Here is a 25,318-nt window from a genome sequence, read left to right as displayed (position 1 = left end):
GGTTTCACGCGGATGCTAGCAGAAAATATGAGACTCCTGGGTCAGAGACAAAAGACTTCATTATGGCACAGCAGGCAGCATGAGCATCAGCACATTTGCATCCATTCCCGTTGCCTCCAGTCCCATGTGGTGACCCACAGGCCCAGAGGAGTGCCAGTGGGTTCCATTATAGGAGAGGAACCCACGTCTTAGGGAGCCCACATCTCTTATAATGGGGCACTAAGCAAATCTACCCCTTTTGCTCTGGAGAGAGACACTATCTCAGTCTTCCAATACTATATGCAAACCTATTTTTTACTCCAGAGCAAGACGCTGCCTCTGTCTTCTAAGGCTGTTTGCTATACAAAGCTTTGAAAAGATAATCCAGAATAAAAGGCAGTTAGTGCCTTGTTGACAAGACATGCAGACATGCAAGAGAACCAGGGAGAATTATCTCACAAAAAGTGTATCTTGTACTTTCTGGGGTCTCCTGCTTTTAGGGCAGAAATGAAGTTCTTTAGGACATTGAGCCAAGCGTGATGGGGTCAGCAGCCTCTCAGGGCAGCCTACTGTTTACGTGGAGCTTTCTGCCTTGTTTTAAAAGACTATTGTGGAAAATCCATCTCCTGTTGCTCATCCTGGGATTGGAGTAGATTTCCTGTATATCCTGGGTTTGCCAGCCCAAGGAGGCTCCCTGGGAGGAAATGGTCATTACAGAGTGAAGTAGAGTGTGGAGCTGCTGATGTAAAAAGCAAACAGCTGCAGCCAGGGACCGAGGGACTTCAGAAGCCAGGCAGCAGAGCAGAAAGAGGTGAATTCACTCTGCAGGGACTGTGCGCCGTCTCCTCCTACTCGCAAGCCATCGGTGTCTCTGTGCTGGCTGATACTGGGCCTCTGAGCTTCCAGAAAGCCCCTTCATCCTAATGGCTGAGTCTGTCCCACTCATAGCTGTACGTACTTCTGGGCCAATGAGTTGTGGAGAAACTAGATAGCTTAGGAAGAAAAGTGAACCTATAACCGTAATCAAAGTAGGTGCTGCCAGCCTGCAGGCAGTCTCGTGACCTTACAAACTTAGAGGGGTGTATTTTTGGACAGCAGGCACGCTTGGTTCTTTTGTACCAGCTCACCAGTTTACATACCGGCCGCTCAATGAGGAGGCAGTTTGGCGCCACAGTGCAGGAGGGTGCTGGGTGAATTGCCAGCACAGTCTCTGGGGCCTTCCTCTCTCTGCCCGCCCCCCCAGCCCTGCGCCACAGATCCGGTGTTTGTTCCAACACAGAAGGAAGCAGGGGGAAGGGATATCTTTTGCTAGACCTGGTCCCCGGCGTGGGGGAGACTGGCCCTCTCCCTGGGCTGTAGGCGTTTCTGCATGTCTCCACCAGGAAAAGCCCTCTGCGAAGGGCCTTGGAAGCTATGCAGGAGACAGCAGCTCAGAGACACTGGCAGGTACTGCGGATCCCAAGGGAGAGGGCCTGAGAGGTTTCTGAGCCACACTGATGACCTGGGATGGCAGGAAAAGACAAACCTCTACGTGCCGGAGAAGGAAAAATACGGTCTGCTGGTAATGCCAGGGTTTAAAAAAGATCAACAAGATTATAGGCCTGAGAAGCACCATGTGCTGTTTTAAAAGCGGCTTCTCTGTAACCTCCTCTGGAAGTGCTGGGTCTTCTCTTGCTAATTACTGCCCCCACCCCAAAAAATCATTCTCTCCCTCTGTAATCTGGGGCGGGCAGTTCTCAGGGCCTGCTGTCGGCAGCCGGTCTGAACGCTACGTGCAAGAGCTGCGTTCGTTCATTCCTGCCACAGGTGTTTATTAAGTGCCTACTCTGTGCGGGTCCAGCTGTAGGCACTGGTGATACAGCTGAGAACAAGGTGGACCAGGTCACTGTTCTCAGGAAGTTCACGTTCCAGTGGGGGAGTCAGAAAGCAAACAAATAAATGAGCGATTTCCGATAGTGATAAGTTCCAGAAAGAAAAATAACCAGGTCATGTGGCAGGTAACTTGGCTGGGGGCAACTGAGATTGGGTGGTCAAGAAAGGCCTCTTTGCGGAGGTGACGCCTGAACTGAGCCAGCCGTGGGCAGATCAGGGCCCAGAGCGTCAAGCTGAGGGGACAGCAAGGGCAGTGACCTGAGTGCTACTGAGGGTGTGTGTTTGAAGAACAGCAAGAAGCTCATGAAGCCAGGGGCGGGGGCCTGAGTCGCCATGGAGAGCTGGGCAGACAGGAGTTATGGAACCAAGAAATTCCCACGCGTGTCTCCTGTGGCAAAGCTGCCCAAGAACGAGAGGGCTCCACACACATGCACAAGCTGTGCGATTCTGGCTCAGTCCCACAGCCTCCAGGGTCGCTTTCCTCATCTATCGGATGGATTAATCAGCACAGAAAGCACTGGGTGAACTGCAGAGTGAAGGTGCTGGTGCTCTAAGTCTGCCTCTCTATCCCGGTGGCTTTGCTGCAGGACACAAATGTGGGCTTTCCTCTGCTCTGCCCTCCGCCTGCCCTTCCTCCCTGTGCTGATTCAGCTCTTCCCAGCGCATTTCAGCCTGGGTTGCACTTCTTGCTGCCCGCTCCTTGCTTGTGGTAACTTGTGAGGCAGTGAGGAGCTTGTTTCTGAAGAGTTGATGACCCGGATGGCTGATCTGGCTGAACGGTGGGAGGGGGCTGGGCAGCCCTGGCCCCCATGGCATGATCGCAGGGCAGGGTCACTAGCTTCGCAGCTCTCAGCTTCAGAGCTGCCAGGTCTCGCTGGGAATGACGAGCTTTGCAGGAGGCAGCTGCTCAAGCAGCCCTTTTTACTTTTGAAAGTAAATGCGGATCCGGCCTCCTAATCCTTCCCCATGTCATCCCCACATTTCAAGACCAGGGTCAGAGTCAGGTCACTTTGTTACAACTTGCTATGTGTCTTCCTTATCTAGAGATAATTCTAGAAGGGAATCAACCTCCTGAACCCTGAATCCCAGCCCTGATTGGAATGTATCTTGGGGTATCTTCCCCAAGAAACCTCTGATCTAAGCAGAAATCTTTTCATGGTCTCTGTCAGCCCATTTAATTTAATGTGCAGAAAAATGTGCCCTAAACTGGGAGTCCAGAGTCCGGGATTCTGGTATAACTCTTGCTAATCGCTGTGGCACAAAAAGGAATAAATAAAATAAATTTAACCAGAAGTTACACTAGAGCAACTAGGGATCGCCTTCCATGTTGGCATGGTCACCAGACGCCAGAGATTTTAAGTCTCTGCAACAGTCCTGACCTCCCCCAACACCAGACCCCTCAACCCTGGAAGTAAATTGTTTCCTTACCCAATGCCCAAATGTCCTTTCACAAGGGTCACATCCTGTCACTCCACGCTGAGAGAGAACACTCTGGTGTTCCCTGGCAGTGGCGCATCAGTAAATTCACACTCAAGTGTAGATGACCGACAGGACAGTTACCTGAGCCCAGGTGTGACAGAGGTGAGGCAGCAAGAGGGCACCTGAGGCAGGAGAAGGAAGAGGGTGCTGGGTCTCTGGGGGCGCCCTGAGAAGCCTGGTTGATGAGGCTGTGTGAGTGTTCAGGGTGGCTGCCACACAGGGCCAGGCTGTGCAGTTGTCATGGGCCACGCCAAGGGGTGTGGATGTGTCCTCTGTGCAGTGAGAAGTCTCCAAAGGGTTTTAGGCTGAGGGATTTCTGTTTTGAAAGGATCCCTCAGCCGACAAGTGTCAGACTGGAAGGACAAGGGAGTGAGCGTGGAGTGGGGAGACCAGTTGGAGGTGGGTGAGGCACAGCAAGAGATGAGGGTGGCTTGGCCTAGGCTGGACAGTGGCATGGAGAGAAGTAGGTCTGAGATGTATTTTACAGGAACAGCCAAGAGGCCTTGCTGATGGATTGGAGCGGGGGTTGAGGGGGAGGTCAAGAATGAGGATGCCCACGGTTCTGTGGGGTCAGCCATGGCACCCCTCCCCCAGCTCCCGCCTTGGACCTCATCTCTGGGGGTGAAAGGAAATGACTTCCTCCCGCATCCCTGAGATAGCTGAAGCCTTTGGCGCATGTGAAAGATGCTTTGTGGTGGAGAGTCCCACCACCAGCTCCCGCCCCAAGAGCCTCCAGGCAGTAAGCACTCTGGTTTCTGGGTCCAGGTTTCAGTGGGGAGTTGGGGGGAGGGTGCAGGGAGAACACTGAGGTCCATTGAGAGGGAGCTCAGGGCCCCCCTTCTTAGGAGGTGAGGGGCACTGGTGGCAAGTCTCCACAATGTCCCTGGCCTGACCCCTCCATTGCTCTCCAAGGTCACCCTGACTGGACCCAGGCCCCAGGACAGAGCCCCACGCCAGAGCTCTTCCCTGGCAGGAACTGAGCTGACTCTTGGAGACGCCCCAGGCCCATATGAACTGATGCACCATTCATCCAGAGGCTGCCTGGCTTCGAGCAGTACAGTCGCTCTGGGCCCTGAAAACCCCTCCTCCCCCTTCACCTCCACAGTTCCAAGGACCGATGTCCACTGAGGAGGCCCCAGATGCCAGGCTGCCGGCCTCCAGACCACAGTGGGCCTAAGGGACTGGCGCGGCCTGAAGATAGAGTCTGTTCAGCTGAATGCACCTTCAGAAGGCAGAGGAGGAAGCGAGTGGGGCGGGTGGGTGTTGGCTGGCAGCTCTGGCCCCTCTCTACCCTTCAGGGCAGGGTGTGAGGGACAAGGGCTGCCTTCTGTTTCCCCCCAGGCCGGAGCATAAGGGGCCGGATTTCACCTTAGTGAGAACAAATTGGGCAGATCTCGGGGAGAATTTCCAGAGTTGCATTGCCAAAGGAAGCTGTGTGACTCCTCAGCTCTGCCAGCCCCAGGGTGTGGTGGTTCTGACAGATCTGAACCTGTCCTTGGGCTCAAAGATCTGGGTCCACACCTGGGCTTTCTATTTGGTGCTCATGGTCTGACTTGAAACTCTGTGCTTTTTCTGTGGTGGAGGCAGGTAGGCTTTGCATTTCAGCACTGGACGCCTTAGGACCAGACATACTGAGTCAAATCCCAACTCGGCCTCTTAATAGCTGTGTGACCCTGGGCCAGCCTTACTCAGCATCTTTGCACCTCCACCATAATCTTCGTCTGTGAAATACCCCGGGGCTGTTGAGAGCATCAAATGTAACATCTGTGATGCACACAGTGAGCACTCAATACGTGAAGGTGATGTGGTGATTATTAGTATCGGGCTCGACACAGAACGGTGAGCTGTCTCTCTGGGACCATTTCCAGGAGTGAGGTCTTGCATGCAGTCCTGTGCATTTCAAGGTTTGCTGCTCAAAATGTGGTTTGCAGATCAGCAGCACGAGCATCCTCTGAGAGCTTGTTGGAAATGCAGAGTCATGGCCCCACCAGACCCACTAAGTCATGGTCTATATTTTAATGACATGCACAGGTGATTTGTGTGCACAAGAAAGTTTGAGAAGCACTGTTTTAAGGTCCAGTGAAGCCCTTCCATAGGCTGACTCTGTCTCAGGACTTCCTTGGTGTTTGGTTATTTTCAGTCCAACCACGTAATATAAACCACTGAACCACCAGAATTAGTGAATCAATTTCTGACCCAAAGTAGAGGTGCATGGGGAGATGAGGCGTCATGCAGGTAACTTGATGAGGACCAGTTCCTTGGCCTCACATCGCTACACATACCTGAGTTGCCTGCCTGTTCCTGGCACCCTGGGGATGGGGGCATACGTCACAGTATAGCCCTCTATTCCCCATCACCAACCTAACCAGGAGAATGCTCCAGGCCCAGTCACACTCCCTCATCAGCTGTAAGTCAGAACATTCTCTCTCCCCTCCCTTCCAAGATGGGGTGAAGTTTGTGGCTGAGGAGATTGCTAAGGTTTTTATTTCAGAAGTCTCTCTGATTGGAGATGGGAGAGACTGGCCTATGACTCGTATGTGGCTTTGAAGATAACATGGCAGAAATATGTCTCAAGTCCACATATTCAGTGGTACTGTACTATTAGGAGGGAAAAAAGGCTTGGGTCTCTTTTAAAGAGTCTCTGGCAAAAGGGTTAAGACAAAAAAATAAACTGAGGTGTTAAAGGAGCATCTTTTGCTGTTCTGTATAAAATAATTATTACAACTCTAAGCTTTAAAGTTTAGAAGCCAAAGGAGAGTTGAGACAAGGGAGTGACTGGTAATCTGCTGCCTTCTGTGACTGGCAAGGTTTTTACTCTCGGCTTCTTATTTTTGATCTGAAAGATGAATTTACAACTTTAATAGTTGGTAATTGATGAAGATGGCTTAAGTAAGACCTATGTGGTTGGCAGAGCTGTTCTCTTTCAACAGAAGGACTTGCTTCTAAAAGAGAGAGTGGAACAGCTGTTCACATGAGCCAAGTGGCCCGGAGATACCTTTTGAGTGGGTTATAGGGGAAAAGTTGCAAACAGTTTCTGAGGAACTGTGTGTGAGACTTGGAGCTTTTAACAGATTAAACAACTGTAAATGAGAGAGGATTTCTACCTAAGGATTATAGCTACTATTTATTAAGTATGTACTTTTGTGCAGAAGGTTTCATGTGCTTATATTAATCTCATTTAATGACAGCAACCCCACTTTACAAATGAAGGGGCTAGAAGGGGTGCATGACTTGTCCAAGGCCACTCAGCTAGTAAGAGGCAGAGCTGGGATTCAAACCCAGGTCCTTCCACTTCTAAGCCCAAGCTCTTGACCGCTACTCTCTATGTCCTGGAAGTGCTTGCTGCAGAGTGGCATGGACTAAAGATGTCCTGCCTGGAGATTAACAGTTGAGGTTTGGTATAAAATGGTGAGTATACCACCTGCATCAGGGTATTTACATTTCTTTAACCTTTGTTTCAAGTTTTGTATCTTTTTTATTATATCAATTAGAGGTTGATCAATGTTGTCCTTTTAATAAAGTGTCCCATTCCTACAGTAAATGTCTTGTCTAGATTACATTGTTTTCTGTTGACTTTCTCTTACCTACTGAACTTTAACCATCCACCTAGTGGCCGATGCTGGAATTGCAGGCATAATGCCCAGAAGGAAATAATTGACTTCTGGAAGGCTGGCTTTGTAAACACAAACCTATAAAGCAACCATGTAGTGACAATCATCACAGATACTGTTTCCTAAAACACAATTTAACAAGGGACTAAAAATGAGGAAGAAAGACGTTCCACTTAACCTTTATTTTTCTATGACCCTAAATCAGGAAGTTTTTACTTTGGGCACCAAATACAACCTTAGAAACATCATATGGTTTTACTTGTTCATTCCTAAAACTTGGTGAGAGAGGAATTCTGAACCTGCTTTGCTGTCCCCAGTTTCTTTTGCTGTACCTGACAACTCTTCTGTCAACAATGGAATTGTCTGCTGTGCATTGTAATATATTTCCATTTATTTATTCAGATTCCCCCCTAAGGACAGGTCATAGCCTCTCTCTGAGCCTGAGTTTCCCCGTCTGTGAAATACAAGGATTGGACTTGATACTATCTAGGTTTTCTCACAGTCCCAATGTTTTGTGACCTAATAGGTATTAAGACCAAAGGAATAAATGCCTAATGATGAAATATCATGTAAAAGGGAAAACATTTTAGGGGAACAGAGGTCTTCTAGGCCCACCTCAAATCCTACTGCATTGACAGAATGTGACTGCCTCTGTATAAGGCCAGCTTTGTGCCCTTCCCCCCACCCCCCATTTCCTTTGGAAAGCTTAGAAAGCCCCCTTGTCTTGATTGCTTCCCTCCAAAGGACTCCTGCTGAAAGACTGCACACACAGCCAAGACTTTGACCTTCACCTTTGCCCCTGACTTACTTGGTGAAAAAGAGTTCTTATCCTCCCCTCTCTAGGTTGTAGGGGGGGAATCTAGCTAGGGTTAGCAAGAATTCAATGAAAGTATAAATAGAAATGTGGTCTATAAATAACACTGCCCCAAAATATCTGGAGGCATGAGTGCCGGTGGGGCAGCAGACAGCCACAAATCATGACGGCCTGGACTGGGAGTGAGCCTCATTCAGTTGCTCTGGTGTCTCTCGGGATACTTCGGACTTGCCAACAGAGCCTGGAGAAACCCTCTCTCTTTCTGGGCTCTAGAAACGCCCTTCTTGTTCGTTGCCTTCACACCCATCTTCTGCTAAACCTTCTTTGTGAACAGACGCGTGAGGTGGAGCAAAGCAACACCGCCTGGAGTCAGACCTGGCTTTAGTCCCAGCAGCGTCTGACGTGGGGAAATTCAGAAGACGTCTCTGAGCTTCGTTGTTTTCTTCTGTGGTCACGGAGATTTTAAAAACTGAAGTTTTTGAAGAGCAGGAACCATGCCTTATTTTATCGTGGTTAAGAGGGTGGAGTCTAGGGCAAGATTGCCTGGGTTCCAGTCCCCATATTGCCCCAACTTGCTGTTAGGCCTTGGAAAAGTTACTTAACCTCTCTGTACTAAATGAGAAGAGTAATGGTATCTACTTTGTTGGACTGTTGTGAGGATTAAGTGAATTAAGATTTGTAAAGTGCTTAAACCAGTGCTTGGCCCATAGTAAACATATATAAACATTCATTAAATAAACAAATCAGGGCCGGCCCAGTGGTGTAGAGGTTAAGTGTGTGTGCTCCGCTTCCACGGCCCGGAGTTCACAGGTTCGGATCCCGGGCACACACAGACGCGCTGCTTGTCAGGCCATGCTGTGGCAGCGTCCCATTAAAGTAGAGGAAGATAGGCACGGATATTACCCCAGTGCCAATCTCCCTCAGCAAAAATGGGAGGATGGGCATTGGGTGTTAGCTCAGGGCTAATCTTCCTCACAAAAAAATAAAATAAAATAAAAAAATAAACAAATCCATATTTCCCCTGTGCCTAGAGTATTACCTAGCACATAGTAGCTGCTCACCCAATGTGTCTGGTGAACAACCAAATGGGCACCAGACCTGCCTATCTTGCCATCTGCAAAGATAATTCAGTAACACTGTGCGTGAGTTCTTTCTAAGCCCCCAAATGCTATACAAGTGACAGTGGGATTATTATTCTTACCTGCTGGGGTGACAGCTTGGCAGAGGTTAAGGTAGACTCCCTCATTGTCTCTGCCTTGTACACACTGCATTTTCTTTGCCTAGGAGAAATGCCTGGAGCTGAGGTGTCTCGGTGGATGGAAGGCAGCTCGGTGCCTATTCTGATGCAGTGTTCTGCAGCAGCGCCCACTCTCTGCATGGCCTAGGACCCCCCTCGCCTTCTTAGCGTTAGGCCCACATTTTCAATAGCGCTGACAAAGTTCTTCCCAAGCAAAGCAAGCTCTTAAACAGGGAAACATTTGACTGTGTAGCATTTTGCTGCATGCAAATTTTAAACATAAATAAAAGAAAAAGGAAAGAAAGCCCACAACTCTCAAAAAAGCACCCCGAGGGCCAGCCTGGTGGTGTAGTCGTTAAGTTCGTGGGCTTTGCTTTGGTGGCCCGGGGTTCACAGGTTCGAATCCTGGGCATGGACCTACACACCACTCATCAAGCCATGTGTAGTGGCATCCCACATACAAAATAGAGGAAGATGGGCACAAATGTTAGCTCAGAGCCAATCTTCCTCACCAAAAAAAAAAAAAAAGGCAACCCAAAATGGACAAGGGAGGAAATAAGTAGAAAGAGCACTGGACTGGGAATCCAGTGCTGATTCTAGGCCCCGGCCAGCCTCAGCTTAGATGTGTGATAAGGATCCTCCCATCAGCTCTCTGAGCCTTTCCAGATCTATAAAGCAAATTAGATTAGCTCAGTACTTCTCCGTCTTAAAGGTACCTGAGATTCACTCAGAGGCTTTATTAAAAATGCAGACTCTCACCCTGCCCCCCATCCCCTTCCATCTAATTCGGGGGGTCTGGGTAAATCCCAGGAATCTGCGTTTGTAACCAACACTCTCATTCCCTCAAGAGCTGTGCAGGGCCCTGTATCAGTTACCTATTGCTGTGTAACAAATTATCCCCACACACACACACACAAAATTTAGCAGCTTAAAATAACAATAAACATTTGTTATCCTACACAGTTTCTATGAGCCAGGAATTTGGGAACAGCTTAACTGCATGGTTTTGACTCAGGATCTCTCGTGAGGTTGTGGTCAGACTGTCAGCTGAAGGCTTGACTAGGGCTGGAGGATCCAGTGGCAGGATGGCTCACTCACGTGACTGGCAGACTGGTGCTGGCTGTTGGCAGGAGACCTCAGGTCCCTGCCACGTGGACCTCTCCATAAGGCTGCTTGAGTGTCCTTACAACACAGCAGCTGTCTTCTTTCCGTGTGTCATCTGAGAGTGAGATCAAGAAGGAAGCTGTGGTGTCTTTTGTAACCTAGTCTTGGAAGTCACAGAAGTCACACCATCATTTCTACAGTATCCTACTGGTTCCGTGGGTTGGCCCTATTCGGTGTGGTAGGGGACTATGTGAGGCCTGAGGGCCATGAGGCAAGAGTCACCACAGGCAGCCTTGGAGGCCGACTGTCACAGGCTCCTTTGAGTCCTCAGTTCTATGACACGGTGTCAGCCTTGTCACTGGGTTAGGATTGGGGTAGAAACTGGAGGTAGGAAAGACAGCCAAGTTGGAGACCCGGGGGAACGTAACCTGTAAGTGCAGAAGCTGCAAAACCTGCCCCAGAACCAGGCTGCCAGCCCAAGTGCCCTGCTGAGGCCCAGCCTGGCCACTGGCTTGCTCTGTGAAGTTGGGCAAGATGTGGCCCTCTCTGAGCTCAGTCTTGACCTCAGAAAGTGAGGGGGCTGGACATGACGACCTCCAGGGTCTCCCGGTTTTACCCCTGGAATCCATTTGAACTGTGGCGGGTGTAGACACGGGTGAGAACACAGGTTTGAACTTGTGCTGTGCATGCCACACTGGTGACCAGGCCCAAGTGTGGCCCCCGGCCCCTGACCTCAGGGTTAAGACTTGAGCGAGAAAGCCTTCAGAAGGTCTGAAGGTGCTTGTGTCCCCCCAGGTAAAAGTCGTGGTCCTCGCCTTGAAGAGTCAGGAACTGGGGTGTGTATTTCTGAAATAGAAACTTGAATGGCTCTGCTTTGCTCTCTGTGGTCCATGTGATCAAATCCCTGTTATCCCCCAGTCTCTTCTAGCACCAGTCATAGCCCGACTCCGTAACCTCTCAGCACACCTTCACACACACCCACATACGTACCACACACACAGACATTCACACAGACACAACTTCACACCCACACAGACACACACGCCCCTTCACACACACAGAGATTCACACAGACACCCCCCCCCCCCCCCCCCCCGTCCAGCCACACTGAACTTACTTCAGCTTCTCAGATGTGTCTGGTCTCATATCTCTGGACCTTTGCCCAGGCTCTTTACTCCTCCTGGAACATTCTTTCCACTTTCCCTTGGGCTGGCTCATTCCTACCACTTTTCAGGCCTGTTGCCCTGTGTCCCCATCATGAACAATCACACCACAGCGCAATGCCCACACAGGCTGTGTCCTCTGTGAGGGCAGGGGCCGTGTCTGTATTGTTCACCATCACATCCCAGCCACTGGGGCAGCGCCCAGCATTGGAGGGCTGAATGATGAGTGAGTCAGTGAATGATGCGTGCTGACCGTGCTTGTGGGATTGAGTTAGGGTTGCCATGTGCCTCCTGGGGAAGACAGGCCAAGGGGATGCACAGAGAAATGAAGGAATATAGCAAAAATAATTAAGAGCCTTGGCACTTTCAGACCGTCTAAAGAAAGAGACCACGACGTATCACATCCCAGCTCTGCCGCTTACTAGCTGTGTGACCTTGGGCAGGTCACTCAACTTTTCTGACCTTCAGTTTACCCATCTGTAGAATGGGAATGACAACAGTACCTAGGTCATAGGTGATTAAGAAGATGAAATAACAGATTAAATATAAAGTACACAGCATAGTGCTTAGCACACACCAGTGCTCAGTGAATGTTATCTGTTATTAATATTGCCCTCACTTCCCCTGCAGGAGGGGGTGGAACCACAGAACATGTTGGTGGGAGGTTGCTGAAGAGAGTTAACTGTCTGGGCTCAGTTCTGCCCAAGAAAAGCAGGCTTTGGGGGACAGTGTCCACCCCTGGAGAGCCAGGCAGACTCGCCTCTGGCTGGCGCGGACAGGCCTGTGGTTATGGGGCCATTTCCAATGGGCCTCTGCATCCTGGGGATTTTCCTCTGCTTCAGAGCATGGGGAGTGAACTATGCCTTTCAGCACCGCCCCACAGAACCAGGATGGCTCCTGCTTCCCCACAGCCTCCTTGTCCGCCTGGGCCTTTCTGTTGTGTCTCTTTGAGCCCTGGAGGGCCTGGGCCACTGGCCTGCCCCCCTCCGCACACACTCACTGTGGGCTATGCCACCAGGAGAGGCTGCCGAGAAGCTCTGCGCAACGTCCCCCGTCCGCTTTCCTAGGGCAGCCTCCCCTGACAGGGAGGAGCTCAGGCTGCACCGGCTGAATAGGGCCCTTTATTCCCAGGCTCCCACAGGGGAGGGTGCAGAGCCGTGCCCACCACGCCCGCCACACCCACACCCACACCCACATGGAGTGGGGACAGCCTGGCCTTGGAAGCCGGGCTCCGAGTTAACCACACTCTCTGGCCCTGCTCTGTCTGGGTCCTGGAGGGCGAGTCGATCCCCGCAGCAGCCTCGCCTGGGCCGGCAGCCCCCAGCGTGTGTGTGTAGGGTAAGGTTTGTTGGCGAGTCCCTTCAGGGGTTTGTGTGTGTGTTTGTATAAATGAGAGAGATGGTCTAGAGTGAGCGTGTGTTATCACACACACTCACACTTACTTATCCATTCAGCAAATGTCAACTGGGGGCCACTGTGTGCCAGTCCTTGGGCTGGGCCTGAGGATCAAGCAGTAAACGAGACATCATATAAGATCTGGTGTAGAGGCAGGATCATTGCAAATCCTGGGGAATTCTAGGAGGGAAACAGTCAAGGCCTGGGAGAGAGAGGCAGAGAGGCCTCCCTTCTTGGAGTGGCCTGCCAAGGCCTCCCATGGGGTGACCTGAGGATGGAAGGTGTTAGCCGTGCAAAGGGCAGTGGGCACTGTGTCCCGGGAGAGGGCAGTGTGCACACAGGCCCGGAGGTGGGAGACAGCTGGGCGTGTTTGTGGTGCTAATTGAAGCCCAGCATGGCTGGCATGATGAGACAAGGTCAGAGAGGAGGGTGTGAGCCAGATCCTGCAGGGCCTCACAGACCACGGAAATAAGTTTAGATTTTATTCTCAGTGCGCTGGGAAGTCACTGAAAGGTTTAAGCAAAGGTTTCATTTTAAGAATATTATTTTGGCCACTGGGTGGAAAATAGACTGGGAGTGGGGGTGGGGGAAGGATTGGGAATCAGACAGAAAAATGTCACCATGCACCTCATGGGGGCTACTGGCTAAACATCGAGTGATTTGGCCTCACCCTTCTCTCCTCCCAACGGGTATCTCATGTCGCACCCCTCCTGCACGCTGAGTACTGTGTGCTATGCTTGTCCCAAGGGATGTTGCTAATCCATGTCCCATCCCTATCATCCCATTAGGCATATAGAAGACTCATGCTCAGGAAGGTTAATGTACCCAGGACACAGGGGTTTTAAAGGCCTGGGGCTTCTCAGCTCTGCAGCCCATGCTCTGATCCTGCTGCTTGTAGCTGAACGGTCCTAGATTTTGATTTTTTTTTTACCTTCCCATTTTATCAAGAATAGAAAAACACAGCTGGAAGATGAGATCAGACCAGTGTGACCATGCTGTGAAGGCCGGTGCCCTCGGCCTTTGCCAGCTGCCCCACCATTAGTGCACGTATTAGATGGGTTTACCAAGCACCTTCCAGAGTGGGCTCAGCCCTGTCCAAGCTCAGCTCTGAATGAGACCCACATGTGCCCTGGGGAACCCCAGTGGTACCCAAGTGGCACCTTCAACCTGGCCACTTTAAGTCCTGTTATATTTGATCACAAAGCCTCTCCCTTCCCTGGGGCTAAGGGCTACCCTGGAGGTCTGTCTGCCTCCCAGGGTCTGGCTGGGCCAGCCCATGTCCCTGCCAACCCACAGTGCCACTGTGGCCAACATCCTTCTCTGATTTGGTATGTATTGGGAATCCCTAGATGCTGGTTCCTTTATAGGCAATTGGTAAGACTGGCAGCCTGTAATCCAAAGTAAGTTCTTATAGTTAGTGAAATATCTCCAGTCTATGTCAGGGCTCACGACCAAGCCTGGGCATTCTCCAAAGCAAGGGAGAACAAGTTGGCAAATTCTATTTTATTTCTGTTTACGCTGTTCTTCCCAAAGCTAACCCTGTGGGTCAACATTTACCCCTTGTTTACAACAATTCATAAATCAAAAGTGTGTTCACATTTCCCACAAAAGGGACCTCATTCCATGGATCCAGACTCACTATGCACTTAAATTTGCTGCAACTTGAATCAAATCATAAAGCATGTATTTTTCAATAAGCCTGCAGAAAATAAAAATATCACTAAAATCAATAAATGTGTTAGTGCCCCTTCTCTGCACTAGATGTCACCCAGTCAGCCTCAAGTTCTAGCATTCACACTGGTACAGAACTTCTAACAAACCCCACCTGAGATCTGTTCCGGCGCAATGAAGGTCTCCTGGGGGATAGGCAATGCTCCGTTCCTTGGCCTGGGTGCTCGTTACATCAGTGGGTTCAGTTTGTGAAATTCGTTGAGTTATACACATGCATGTTCACTTTTCTGTATGTTTATTACACTTCAAAAAAAATTGTTTTTAAAGGAAAAAAATTGTTCTGGTCTCATAGTTCTATAAGGGTGCTCAAAAAACCTTCAATTCCGTTTGGTTCAGTATTAAAACCTCTGCTATGCTGGGAGCAGGTGCTTTATTTCTAGCAGACACGTGAAAATCCCACCTGGCCCCACTGAGGATGGAGGAATGCAAGACTTGGTTCCCTTCAGCCTGGCTCTGCGCTGGGTATGGGAACCTCTAGACCAGAATCTGGAAGATCATTTTTCCCTCTAGACGTGCTCCTTCTTCCTGTAAATGTGCTGTGGCTGCAAGAGGGTTAAGGTTTTGATGTATGGCGAAACCCCAGTGGATTTTTGCAAGTCTGTTTCCCTGAGTGTGTGGGAGAGGGGCGGAGAGCGCGGGTGGGGAGACTCACCTGTGTCAGTCATCCTAGAGGGCCCCAGGGGGGCGGATGGCGTGAGTAATCACGGCCTCTCCGCTGTGTCACCTTCTCTGCTCTTAGAATTGGGCCGATGGAGGAGTGTCCCATAGAGGAGAAGTGGGAGCTGTGTGGGAGACGCGGTGTGTTTAGGGGGCTGGGGCTTGAATCAGAGAAGGTTGCTGCAGGCCGAAGGGAGTCAGTATTTGACCTTGGGTGGGGAAGCCAGGTGCACGGACAGGTGCTGGAAAGCACTGCTGTGCGTGGACTCCACGTGGCCAGCGAGGAGACAGGCAGAGCAGGCTGTACCCCACCCCCACAGCACCCTACCTACTTGACCTGGAATTCCAGCTCACAGAGATCCCATTTGTTCAACATTTATTGTGGGCTGAGCTCTGGGTTAAATGCTTTTATACACTAGTTCATTGACTCCTTACAGTAATCCTTTGAGTTAGGCATTATGGTCATGCAAAATGACATTTCACTCAATGATGGACTACGTATATGACAGTGATCCCATAAGATTAGTACCATATAGCCTGGGTGTGTAGTAGGCTATACCATCTAGGTTTGTGTAAGTACCCTCTATGATGTTTGCACAATGACGAAATTGCCTAACCATGCATTTCTTAGATGCATCGTTAAGCAGCACTTGACTGTATCATGCCCATTTTGCAGTGTGAGGAAACTGAGATTCAAATAGGTTGTGACTTGTCCCATATCACCCAGTAGTAAATGGCAGAGCCAGATATACTCGTCAGGAGACCCCAGAAGACAGGACTAGACCTATCTCAAACTGATTTAAGAAAAAAGGGGAATTTATTGGCTCACATAACTGAAAACTTCAGGGGTAATGGTTTCAGGCATGGCTGGATCTAGGTGACCAAATTGTGTCTCTCCAGCTCTCATCTTTGCTTTCTTCTCTGGTGACTTCATTCTCAGAAAGGCTTTCCCCACGTGGTGACAGAGATATACAAAGATGCTCCCCAGCAACTTGGGGCTTACAGTTTATGAGTTAGCAGCCCCTGTAAAAAAAGAGCACTTCTCTTCCTTGGTAGTTCCAGCAAAAGTCCCAGGCTGACTCTCATAGGACCGACTTGAGTTACCTGCTGACTGGGGTTACCCCTGGAGGTGGGGGTTGGTATCAGCCCCTCTGAAATTAAATGGATGAAAATGAAGGAGGGATTGTTTGTTTTTGTTTTGCCGGGGAAGGAAGAGCCATTAGTGGATCCTTGCATCCATGCATCATGTTCTCCCTGGCCTCCTATGCCCAAGGCTCTTTACTTAAGAGCTTCTGTCTTCATCAATCTGTCAGCAAACACCACAGTTCAAGGCACCTGATTAGGGCAGTTGGACACAGGGTTTGTTTGCTGGCCTGGCCCACTTCACACGTGGACCCACGCCAGGTCTTCAGACTACAGAGAGCTGTGGGAGAAGAAGACTGAGGAAGATTCATTATTCCTTTTTCTTCCCCACAGGCATTGCCTGTGTCTCCTGACTCTGTCTTAGACTGTTCAGGCTGCTATAACAAAATACCACAGACCGAGTTGCTTATAAACAACCGAAATTTCTCTCTCACAGTTCTGGAGGCTGGAAGTCTGAGATCGGGGGCAGCATGGTGGGAAGAGGGCCCTCTTCAGGGTTGTAGCCTTCTTACTGTGTCCTCACGTGATGGAGGGGCTAGGGGGTTTTTGGGATCTCTTTTATAAGAGCACTAATCCCCTTCATGAGGGCTCCCCGCTCATGGCCTAATCGCCTCCCAAAGGCCCCACCTCCTAATACCATCACATTGGGTGTTAGGATTTCAACCTATGCACTTTGAGGGGCACCAACAGTCAGACCAGAGCACACCCCATGAGCATACATGGCATTATGGGGGTGTTCTTCTAGTAACCCTCATGTCTTCCTTCCTCTAATTGGTTGGGAAATTAGTTTCTTCTTTCCTGGGAGCCACATCAGCCAGCCGAGCCTGAGAGGACCCCCCCTTCACTCAGCTCTCAGATCCTCACAGTTTGCCTCTCCCCTCTAGGGCTCCAGAGACCCTTGACCCACTCTCTCCAGACACTCCCCTGTCCCTCCTCAGGGCATCAGGAAACACTCGCATTTGTCACCCCCAGCACCTGCCGGGTATCACCAGGGGCAGGGGGTATAGAAAGTCACCCCGTCCCTCAGATGATTGCAGTCCAGTCAGGGTCTGGCCAGCCCTGTGGACTCTCCCATAACCCCCTGTAGTGGGTTGAATAGTGGCCCCCAAAAAGATATGTCCACATCCTAACCCCGGAACCTGTGAATATGACCTCATTTGGAAAAAGGGTCTTTGCAGATGTAACTAAGTTAAGGATCTCGAGATGAGATCATCCTGAATTTAGGGTGGGCATTAAACCCAGAGACAGGCATCCTTATAAGAGAAAAGCAGAGGGAGATTTGAGACACAGACAGAGGGGGAAGGCCATGTGAAGACAGAAGCGGAGATAGGAGTGATGCTGCCACAAGCTAAGGAATGCCTGGAGCCACCAAAAGCTGGAAGAGTCAGGGAAGGATTGTCCCCTAGAGCCTTCAGAGGGAACGTGGCCCTGCCGACACCTTGATTTCAAACTTCTGGCCTCAGAACTGGGAGAGAATAAATTGCTGTTGTTTTAAGCCACCAGGTTTTTGGTAATTTGTTACGGTAGCCCTGGGAGACTAACACACCCGTTTCCTTTTTGTCCTCAGATCCAATTAGATGGGCAAGAGTGTCATTCATGGAGAATGACTCCTCTGCGCCATGCGGTCTGTGGGCCTCTGGGCCCTTCTGTGGTCTCCCCTGTTTCTTAGGCGAGTCCCCTGTGATGCTCCAGGCTCTCTGGGCTGCACTGAAGGGACAGGGTTGGGAACATCTGTGCCCTCAGAGGCTGGGGTAGCTGGAAAGAGCTGGCCTACGTATCAAGGGGCCCGCTGGGAAGGTGAGAAGGGGACCTGGGATGGCAGCTCCCTGACATTCTCCAGGACAGCAGGGGAGGGAGGGTGAGAATGGGGTGACTGCCAGAGGGTCCGGGAGGTTGGTAAATAGAGAGCGAGGCAGGCATTCAAGGAAGGCTTCATGGAGAAGGTCTTAGGACGGGGAAACTGTGCCTTAGGATGGGGAGGGAGGCCCAAGGGCACTTAGAAGAAAACCAAACTCCTTTCTGTGGCTACAAGACTCCTAAATGGCCTCTTTTCCATCTTCCAACTCTGCTCTGTGGTTGCCTCTGGCTGAGTCCTCTTGCTCCAGAGCTTTGCATGGCTGGCTCCTTCTCCTCAAAGTCTCCACTGAAATCAGAGAGACTTCCCTGACCAGTAGCCGAATTCTCCCAATCCTAGGCATGCCCCTTCCCATTACCCTGTTTTATTCTCTTTATAGAGGTGGAAGGAGACATATATGTGTAACCAAATTACTAACTATATATGAAAATTATATCCTGTCTCCCTCCCATGCACACACCCTTCCCAATTAGAAAGTAAAAACCTTGAGAGCAGGGCCCCCATCCATCTTGTTCACTGCGGTGTTCTCAGCACCCAGAGCAGACCCTTCATCAAGACAGTGATGGATAGATGGATGGATGGATGGATGGATGGATGGATGGATAGATGGATGGGTGAATGGCATTCCAGGTGGCAGAAAAGGCAAGGAAGAGGGAGTTATAGGAGGATGTGAACATGCACGCATATACGCTGTGAATCTTGAAGAGGAGAGGCTGCCAAGAACAGATCAGCTGGGATAGACCGAAAGAGGTTCCGAGGCTAGCCCTCTCCTGTCACCCCTGTAGCCAGTGACCTCTTAACGCCCTGTGCAATGGGTACTAGCCAAGTTTGTGGAGTTGCTGCAGACTATTCATGGCTGGGTAGGGGGCTCCCTGGCCAGTGGTGCTGTGTCTGGTATTTCTGCTCTTCCTGGGCCCCTGGCCCCCTGACTCCTGCTTAAGGAATCCCCCATGGATTCCACATGTCACAAGGAGGACTCTGGAGGCTGTGGCTGGCCTAGAGGTTTAACTACTCTCAGAATTTTCCATCTTTTCTTTATCCACTTCTCTCTATCAGTAAGAAGGAGCCATGTCCTCATCTCTCGCCTTCTTGAAATAATTCATTCTCCAGAAGCAAATGCCAACTACTAAGACCCATCAGGTGCCACTCAGACACCTCATTAAGTGCCTGATATCCTGGGTGAGAGGGAGAAACACCTCTGCCACCCACGTATGGGGACCTTCCTGAGTCAGTGCCCCGCCTGTGTGTCCTGGCCCCCAGTGGACACTCACGGTGAGAAGCTCAGGCCAGATTAGGGGGTGGGGCAGAGATGGACCTCCCTCCCCTGGGTGATGCCCACCCACTTGTGAAGGTGAGCATCCCCCTGGTTCTGCTGGGCTGGACCTGCCCAGCTAGGGTGGCGGGGGGTGTGGGGTGGGGACAGGAAGGGTCCTTTAAAGGACAGGGAGCTCTTTCTCCTCAAAGTCCACTAGATACTGGGTCACCTCTCCTTCCCTGCTTCTTGGTCCATTCATTCTTTCACTCTCCTTCACCCATTCACTCAGTCCTTCATTCACTCGGTCATTCATTCACTTGTATCTGAGAGGCAGAGACCTCGGGGGGGTCAGGCACCATGGCGTATCCCACCATCCACAGTTACTGCTTGCTTAATTCTCAGTCAACCCCTGAGATGGCTGTTCCCCAGACCTCAGCACAGCACCTGGCATGGAGGAGACATTAATGATGTCCCTATCACACACACAATAAAATCCTAAGTCCTCACTATGGCTCTCAAAGCCTTCCATGATCTGAGCCCAAAGATCTCTCTGGATTTGTTGCCTTCTCTCTCCCCATCACTATCCGAGCTCCAAAACTCCAGGTTGAAATCCCAACTCAACCACTTAATAGCTGTGTGACTTTGGACAAGTCCTTCAACTTCTCTGAGCCACCATCTCCTCCTGGGCAAAGTGGGGATAATAAAAGTACTTGCTTCAAAGTTGTTGTGAGGATTAAGCAAGAGAACCCAATGAAAAGCTGTCAGCATGTGCCTGGCACATAGTAAGCACTTAGCTATTACCACTTGTTTCCTCCTCTGCTCCTCTCAATTCCACCACTCCCACTAAATCAACCTTAGGACCTCTAGGGGAGCAGCCATGGAGCCCCGGCCCTTCAGTCTCCAGATGAGGATGCAGAGGCCCCGGTGGAGGAGGGAACTGCATCAAGGTCACACAGCCGGTCTGTGGCCCAGGCAGGACCTGAACCCAGGTCTCCCGCCGAGGCCCCTGCTCTTTCTGCCGGTCCCACCTTCTCAGCCCAGCCAGACAGAGTGGCGCGACCTATACTTACATGCTCGCACCCCATCGGTCCAACAGCTCTCTTTCCCGGTCTCAGGAAGGAGTTAAGTCCTGAGGTCTGTTTCATGCCCTGGGTGTCTGCTTATCCTATTTCTGGGGCAGCATCTGCCTGGCTTTGAAGACTCAGGCAGAGACTGGCCTCCCTGTAAACGGGCTGAATTACGTTTACAAGAGGCCTTTAATGCCCTGTGGTCTCTGCTTCCTTAATAGGGCTTTTCCTCCTCCTCCTTTTTTTCTCTCCCTTTTAATATGGTCACCGGTTTGGCTTTCAGAGTGTGGTGTGGATTCCTAACAGAGAAATCGAGACCATAGAATCCCTTCCAGATCTTCCCTCCCTTCCCTTCCCCACCCCCACTGCCTGCACCAAAGCGACGAGAAAAGAAAGGGGGACTCCTGTCGGGATTTCAGCGGGAAGTGGAGAAGCCCTGTTGGGATTCCAAAAACTTGAGCAGGAAATAGCTGGTACGGAAATGCCCCTCTGACTGTGCACCTGAGCCACAGACCCACGAGCCCTGTGGAGGGGATGGAAGGTCCAGCCCAGAGGCGTGGCGGCCTCACTGGCAGAGGGTGGGCTCAAGGGGCAAGGTGGGGGTCCTGTGCTAGTGTGGCTGAGGGGCCAGGCAGAGCCCTCCCACCTCCCGACCCCCATCCCTCCCTTTTCAGAACCTTCTGCACCTCGTGGAGGCCTTCACTGTCCCTTAACTATTTTGCTAGTTCTGTCTTTGCCGCTGGATCAGGTCCTATCTGATCTCTATCTCTGTCTCTATCTCTGATCTCAGGGACACCAGACTCAGTCAGAGGTTTGGCCAGCCTTGAGATGAGGGCCTGGGAGGGGGACCCCGTTTGTCTCCCCATCTCCCTGCTTTCCTCTTTGTCCTCCAACAGGATGAGAAAGAGCAGGAGTGCTATTTTTGGAGAATGGATAAAGCGCATTTTGTCTCCTTTGAAAAGGAGCGCATGGCTGAGCTAGTCTGTGGGCGCTGGCCCTCCTGTGGTCTCTCCTTTGGTTTCCTCTGCTTCTGAGATGCGTCCTTCAGGGTCCTGTGAGATACTGCTGGACCACTGGTGTCACTAGGCCTGGGCGACCTCCAGCTCCTGCTGGGTCACTGGCTCAGTTAGAAGGCTCAGCCCCCAGCCCCAGGGCCGCCCATCATCTTGTCAGTCCTGAGAGCGGTCCCCTCACGCCATGCGTTTATTTTTACACGCCGTCCCCATGGCAGCACACATGTGCTCTGCGGCACGCAGGCAATAAAGTGACAGGCAGCCAAAAAAGGGTAGGAGGCAGAGGCCAGGAATACCAAATCTGTGACATCTTCCCCCGAGGAAAAGCGGCCGTCTCCAGTGTCTTGATAAATCACGTTTTATCTTCTTTCAAAAGGAACACGTGGCGGAGCTGGTTTATCTTGATAACATTGTCCAGCCTGCACAGTGTCGTCCCTCTGACGGGAGATGGCCCCTCTGCCTGGCTTCAGGGAGAGAGGGAGGGAGAGTCTGGGAGGGGAAAGTGAATGGACCACAAGTACCTATGGGGCATCTCCTGTATGCAAAGCCTGGTGCTAAGTGGGGCGTGTGGCGCCAAGGGGAGGCAGGAGCTGCAGACCGCTGCCGCTGGTTCACGCCATATGTGCAGAGACGAGAGACACGGATGGAAACAAGTCACACGCAACGTGACGAGTTAGATGTCCCGCCGTCTGACTGGAGCAGGGCTGGTGACCAGGACCGTGGTGACAGGGAAGTCGGATGCTGAAGCAGCTGCTTTCAGTGCCCCCAGGTCCCCTTACCATTCACCTCTACCTGCCAAAGGATGCTCCTGGGGACACCTGGGGGCTTTGTTCTGGCCCCTCTAGCACCCTTGGCCAGAAGTGCCAGAATTAATGCTCTCAGAAGATCAACACAAGCAGTGACTTGGAGATAAATACCCGAGCCCCCTCGCCTTCGGTTGGGATCCATCCGTGGTGTGCGCTGTGTCATCTCCCGGAGTTCCCCAACAGAACTGAGCTCCGCCGCCACAGTGATTAACTGGCTTGATAATACTTCCTTCTCTCCCTGCCTTACTTCCCACTCCTCTACTGGTGTTTCCCAGCAGCGCCTCCCAAATAAACGATGTGCGTTCAATTCCTCGTCTCTGGGTCTGCTTCTGGAGAAACAGCCTAAACCAAGGCAATGCTTACTACTTCACTTGGACCATGACAGAGGAAGCTTAAGTGGATGAACATGCAGTCTACATGGTTGTTCACACACAGTGGGAATTATCTCAGTTAGGACCTCTTTAAAGCAAGTGATGAAAATCCATCTCCAACTAGTTAAATTAAAAATAATTTTACTGGGCCGGCCCTGTGGCTTAGCGGTTAAGTCCACGCGCTCCGCTGCTGGCGGCCCGGGTTTGGATCCCGGGCGCGCACCGACGCGCCGTTTCTCCAGCCATGCTGAGGCCGCATCCCACATACAGCAACTAGAAGGATGTGCAACTATGATGGACAACTATCTACTGGGGCTTTGGGGGAAAAAAAAATAATAAAATAAAATAATTTTATTGTTTTATACAAGTGAAAAGTACCAGGTAGACTCTGGGTTCAGGAATAGCTATATCCAGCTGCTCAAATGATGTCAAAGGAATCTGCCCTTTGCCATCTCTCGGCTCTGCTCTTCAGTCATTCAAGAGACATTTATCGAGCACCTGCCTTGTGCCAGACACAGATCTTTTTTCCTAATCGGCTTCCTTCTCAGGCAATAATAAAGATGGCCACTAAAAGCTTCGGGCTTTCATCCTGGAGCTTAGCAACTCCAGAGAGAGAAGGCGCCAGCTGAAGTCTCAGGGCTGAGCCTCGTTTGCCCAGATCGGGTCCCCTGCCCATCTCTGGTTGGTGAGGCTGGGTCCCGTGCCTACCTTTGTTGCCAGGGGGTGTGGTTAGCTCCATCTGAACCACAAGAACCGGGACTGGAGGAAGGTGGTTCTCCAGAGAGAAATTGGGCAGACGTGGACAACAGATGCCTGTTACAGCCACAGGGTGAGCACTTCACCATGTGGCGGACTCCGTGGGCCCTAAGATGAGTCAGACAGGCTGCTGGTGGAGGGGACTCCGAAATATCTGTAACACAGCAGCATGTGGCTACTGCCTTAGGAATAGACAGTGTGTGGGTGTTCTGGAAAGAGGGAGATTACTCCCAGCTCGGCCAGTCAAGGAAGGCCTTCTGAAAGGGGGCATTGGCCTAGACCTTGACAGCCACTGGGCACAGAATTTTCAGCCATGTTGGGCCTTGAATGTCAAAACAAGGGGTTCAGATTCTAAATTTAACCAACCGTAAAAGGCCTATGCATTGATGTCTTGTTGTAATTGAATTCGGCCCTCTCGGAAGAGCCTGCGGGGAAGGTTTGAGGGGCTGGCGTTTCCTGTAAGCCCCATCCCTGTAGAGGGGCACCCCAGACCAGCTGTGCATCAGCCCCTACGGCTGGATGCTGTGTGTATGGAGGCTGGGAGAATAGTCAGGCTGGGGCAGCTGTGCTCCCCTTGGCATTGGCTTGTGCCCGCCTTGGAAATAGCCACCCACCTAAGCTAAGAATAGGAATTCCTGCCTGGCTGGTAGGAATAAATGCTGATTTCTCAAAGAGGGATGGGCCTGAAAACAAAACACAGCGTGTGGGTTGGGCCATCCTTTGTATTCATTTGCGAGGTCATTTGGGAGCCACGCCCACGTCAGGGCATGGATCCCGACATTAGACCCAGAGAAGGTGACTTGGCCAAGATGGCAGCCTCCAGGGCTCCTCATCTGCCCATGAGGTCCTGGGCCCTCAGCCTTGAGCGCCTTCTGCCCTCTGGGAGAGGTGACCAGTCCTCCTTGTTTCCTTGACAACGGGCAGAGGTGGTGACAGGTGGTGACCAGCTAAGACGCGGAGAAGCCAAGGGAGAGGGGAGTGAGAGGAGGGCAGGGGTCCCTGGTCCTATGGCAGCTTTACCTGGAATCACCCAGCTCACAAGCATCTCTCTTCCAGGCAAGATCCTCTTCCGGAGAAGCCACATCCGGGATGTAGCTGTGAAAAGGCTGAAGCCCATTGACGAGTACTGCCGGGTAAGGGTGTGTCTGGGGGTGGGGGAGGGGCTGTCCATCTGAGAAGGAAGGCTGTCTGTACAAAACTCTTGGCTGTGGTTTAGCAGAGGCATCCTGAAGCCTGGTGTTTCCTGGCCAGAGGAGCGGGTGTGGGTGTCCCTTAGGGAGGGGTCACCCCGTGACTGGGCCCCGCTCTGGGGCATGAAGGCCTCGGGCTCCCAGCTGAGCCTCTGCTCCTTTCAGGACCTGTCTATGTTTACAAAACACTCTTTTAAATCACTTCCACCGGGTGGGAGCTAAGTGAAGGGACCTCCTGCTGAAAGAATTCTGTATGTGGCATTTCGCTGGACATAGAAGATCTCTTTCTTTGAATTCCTTTTGGGACGTTGTTGGAATCAGTTCTGAGTTCATTAGCATCCAAAATGCCTATTTGTTTTTTCACAGGAGTTTTGATAGATGCAGATGTTAATGGACACATCTTTATGGATGCAAATGCTCGCACATACATACATGCGTGCACACACACATTTACAACAGCCAATGCCAAACAGCAGTGAGAGCGACAGCAGTGTTGTGAAGCAGAGCCCGACTGTCTTCCTCCTTTGATTGGAGTCCAAGACCCCTGCAGTGAGAAGGAGAGGCTCCCACTGTAGTGGCCTTGGCACGTGGCCTCCAGATGGCCAGAGCTCCTGGGTTCCAACCCCTGACTAGCTTCGTGAACTGGGGCAAGTTACTTAACTTCCAGGTGCCTCAGTGTCCATGTCTGTACAATAGGAAGGAGAGGAGCGCCTCCACAGGAGGTAGTCGTGGGGATGAAATCAACTGACACACGTAAGGCAACAGCATGGTGTCAGAGACAGAGGAACATTCAGTAGACGCTAGCCTTTTGTTGTTTTTA

The 25,318-nt window shown here is 51.2% G+C and overlaps 1 protein-coding gene across 4 annotated transcripts in view; it reads left to right on the top strand.

The window, feature by feature from the left end:
* Positions 1–25,318, top strand: part of SH3PXD2A (SH3 and PX domains 2A) — a 242,671-nt gene that overhangs the window by 94,174 nt on the left and 123,179 nt on the right. For all 4 annotated transcript variants that reach the window (XM_058543934.1, XM_058543936.1, XM_058543935.1 and 1 more), the window contains exon 4: positions 24,365–24,441. In XM_058543934.1, the coding sequence (XP_058399917.1) occupies positions 24,365–24,441 (77 nt within the window). The remainder of the gene's footprint in view (positions 1–24,364; positions 24,442–25,318) is intronic.

Source organism: Diceros bicornis, chromosome 6 (genome assembly GCF_020826845.1).
Source record: "Diceros bicornis minor isolate mBicDic1 chromosome 6, mDicBic1.mat.cur, whole genome shotgun sequence".
Lineage (NCBI taxonomy): Eukaryota > Metazoa > Chordata > Mammalia > Perissodactyla > Rhinocerotidae > Diceros > Diceros bicornis.
The sequence above is the reverse complement of the archived record's forward strand: the minus strand, read 5'-3'. Positions and strand labels throughout refer to the sequence as shown.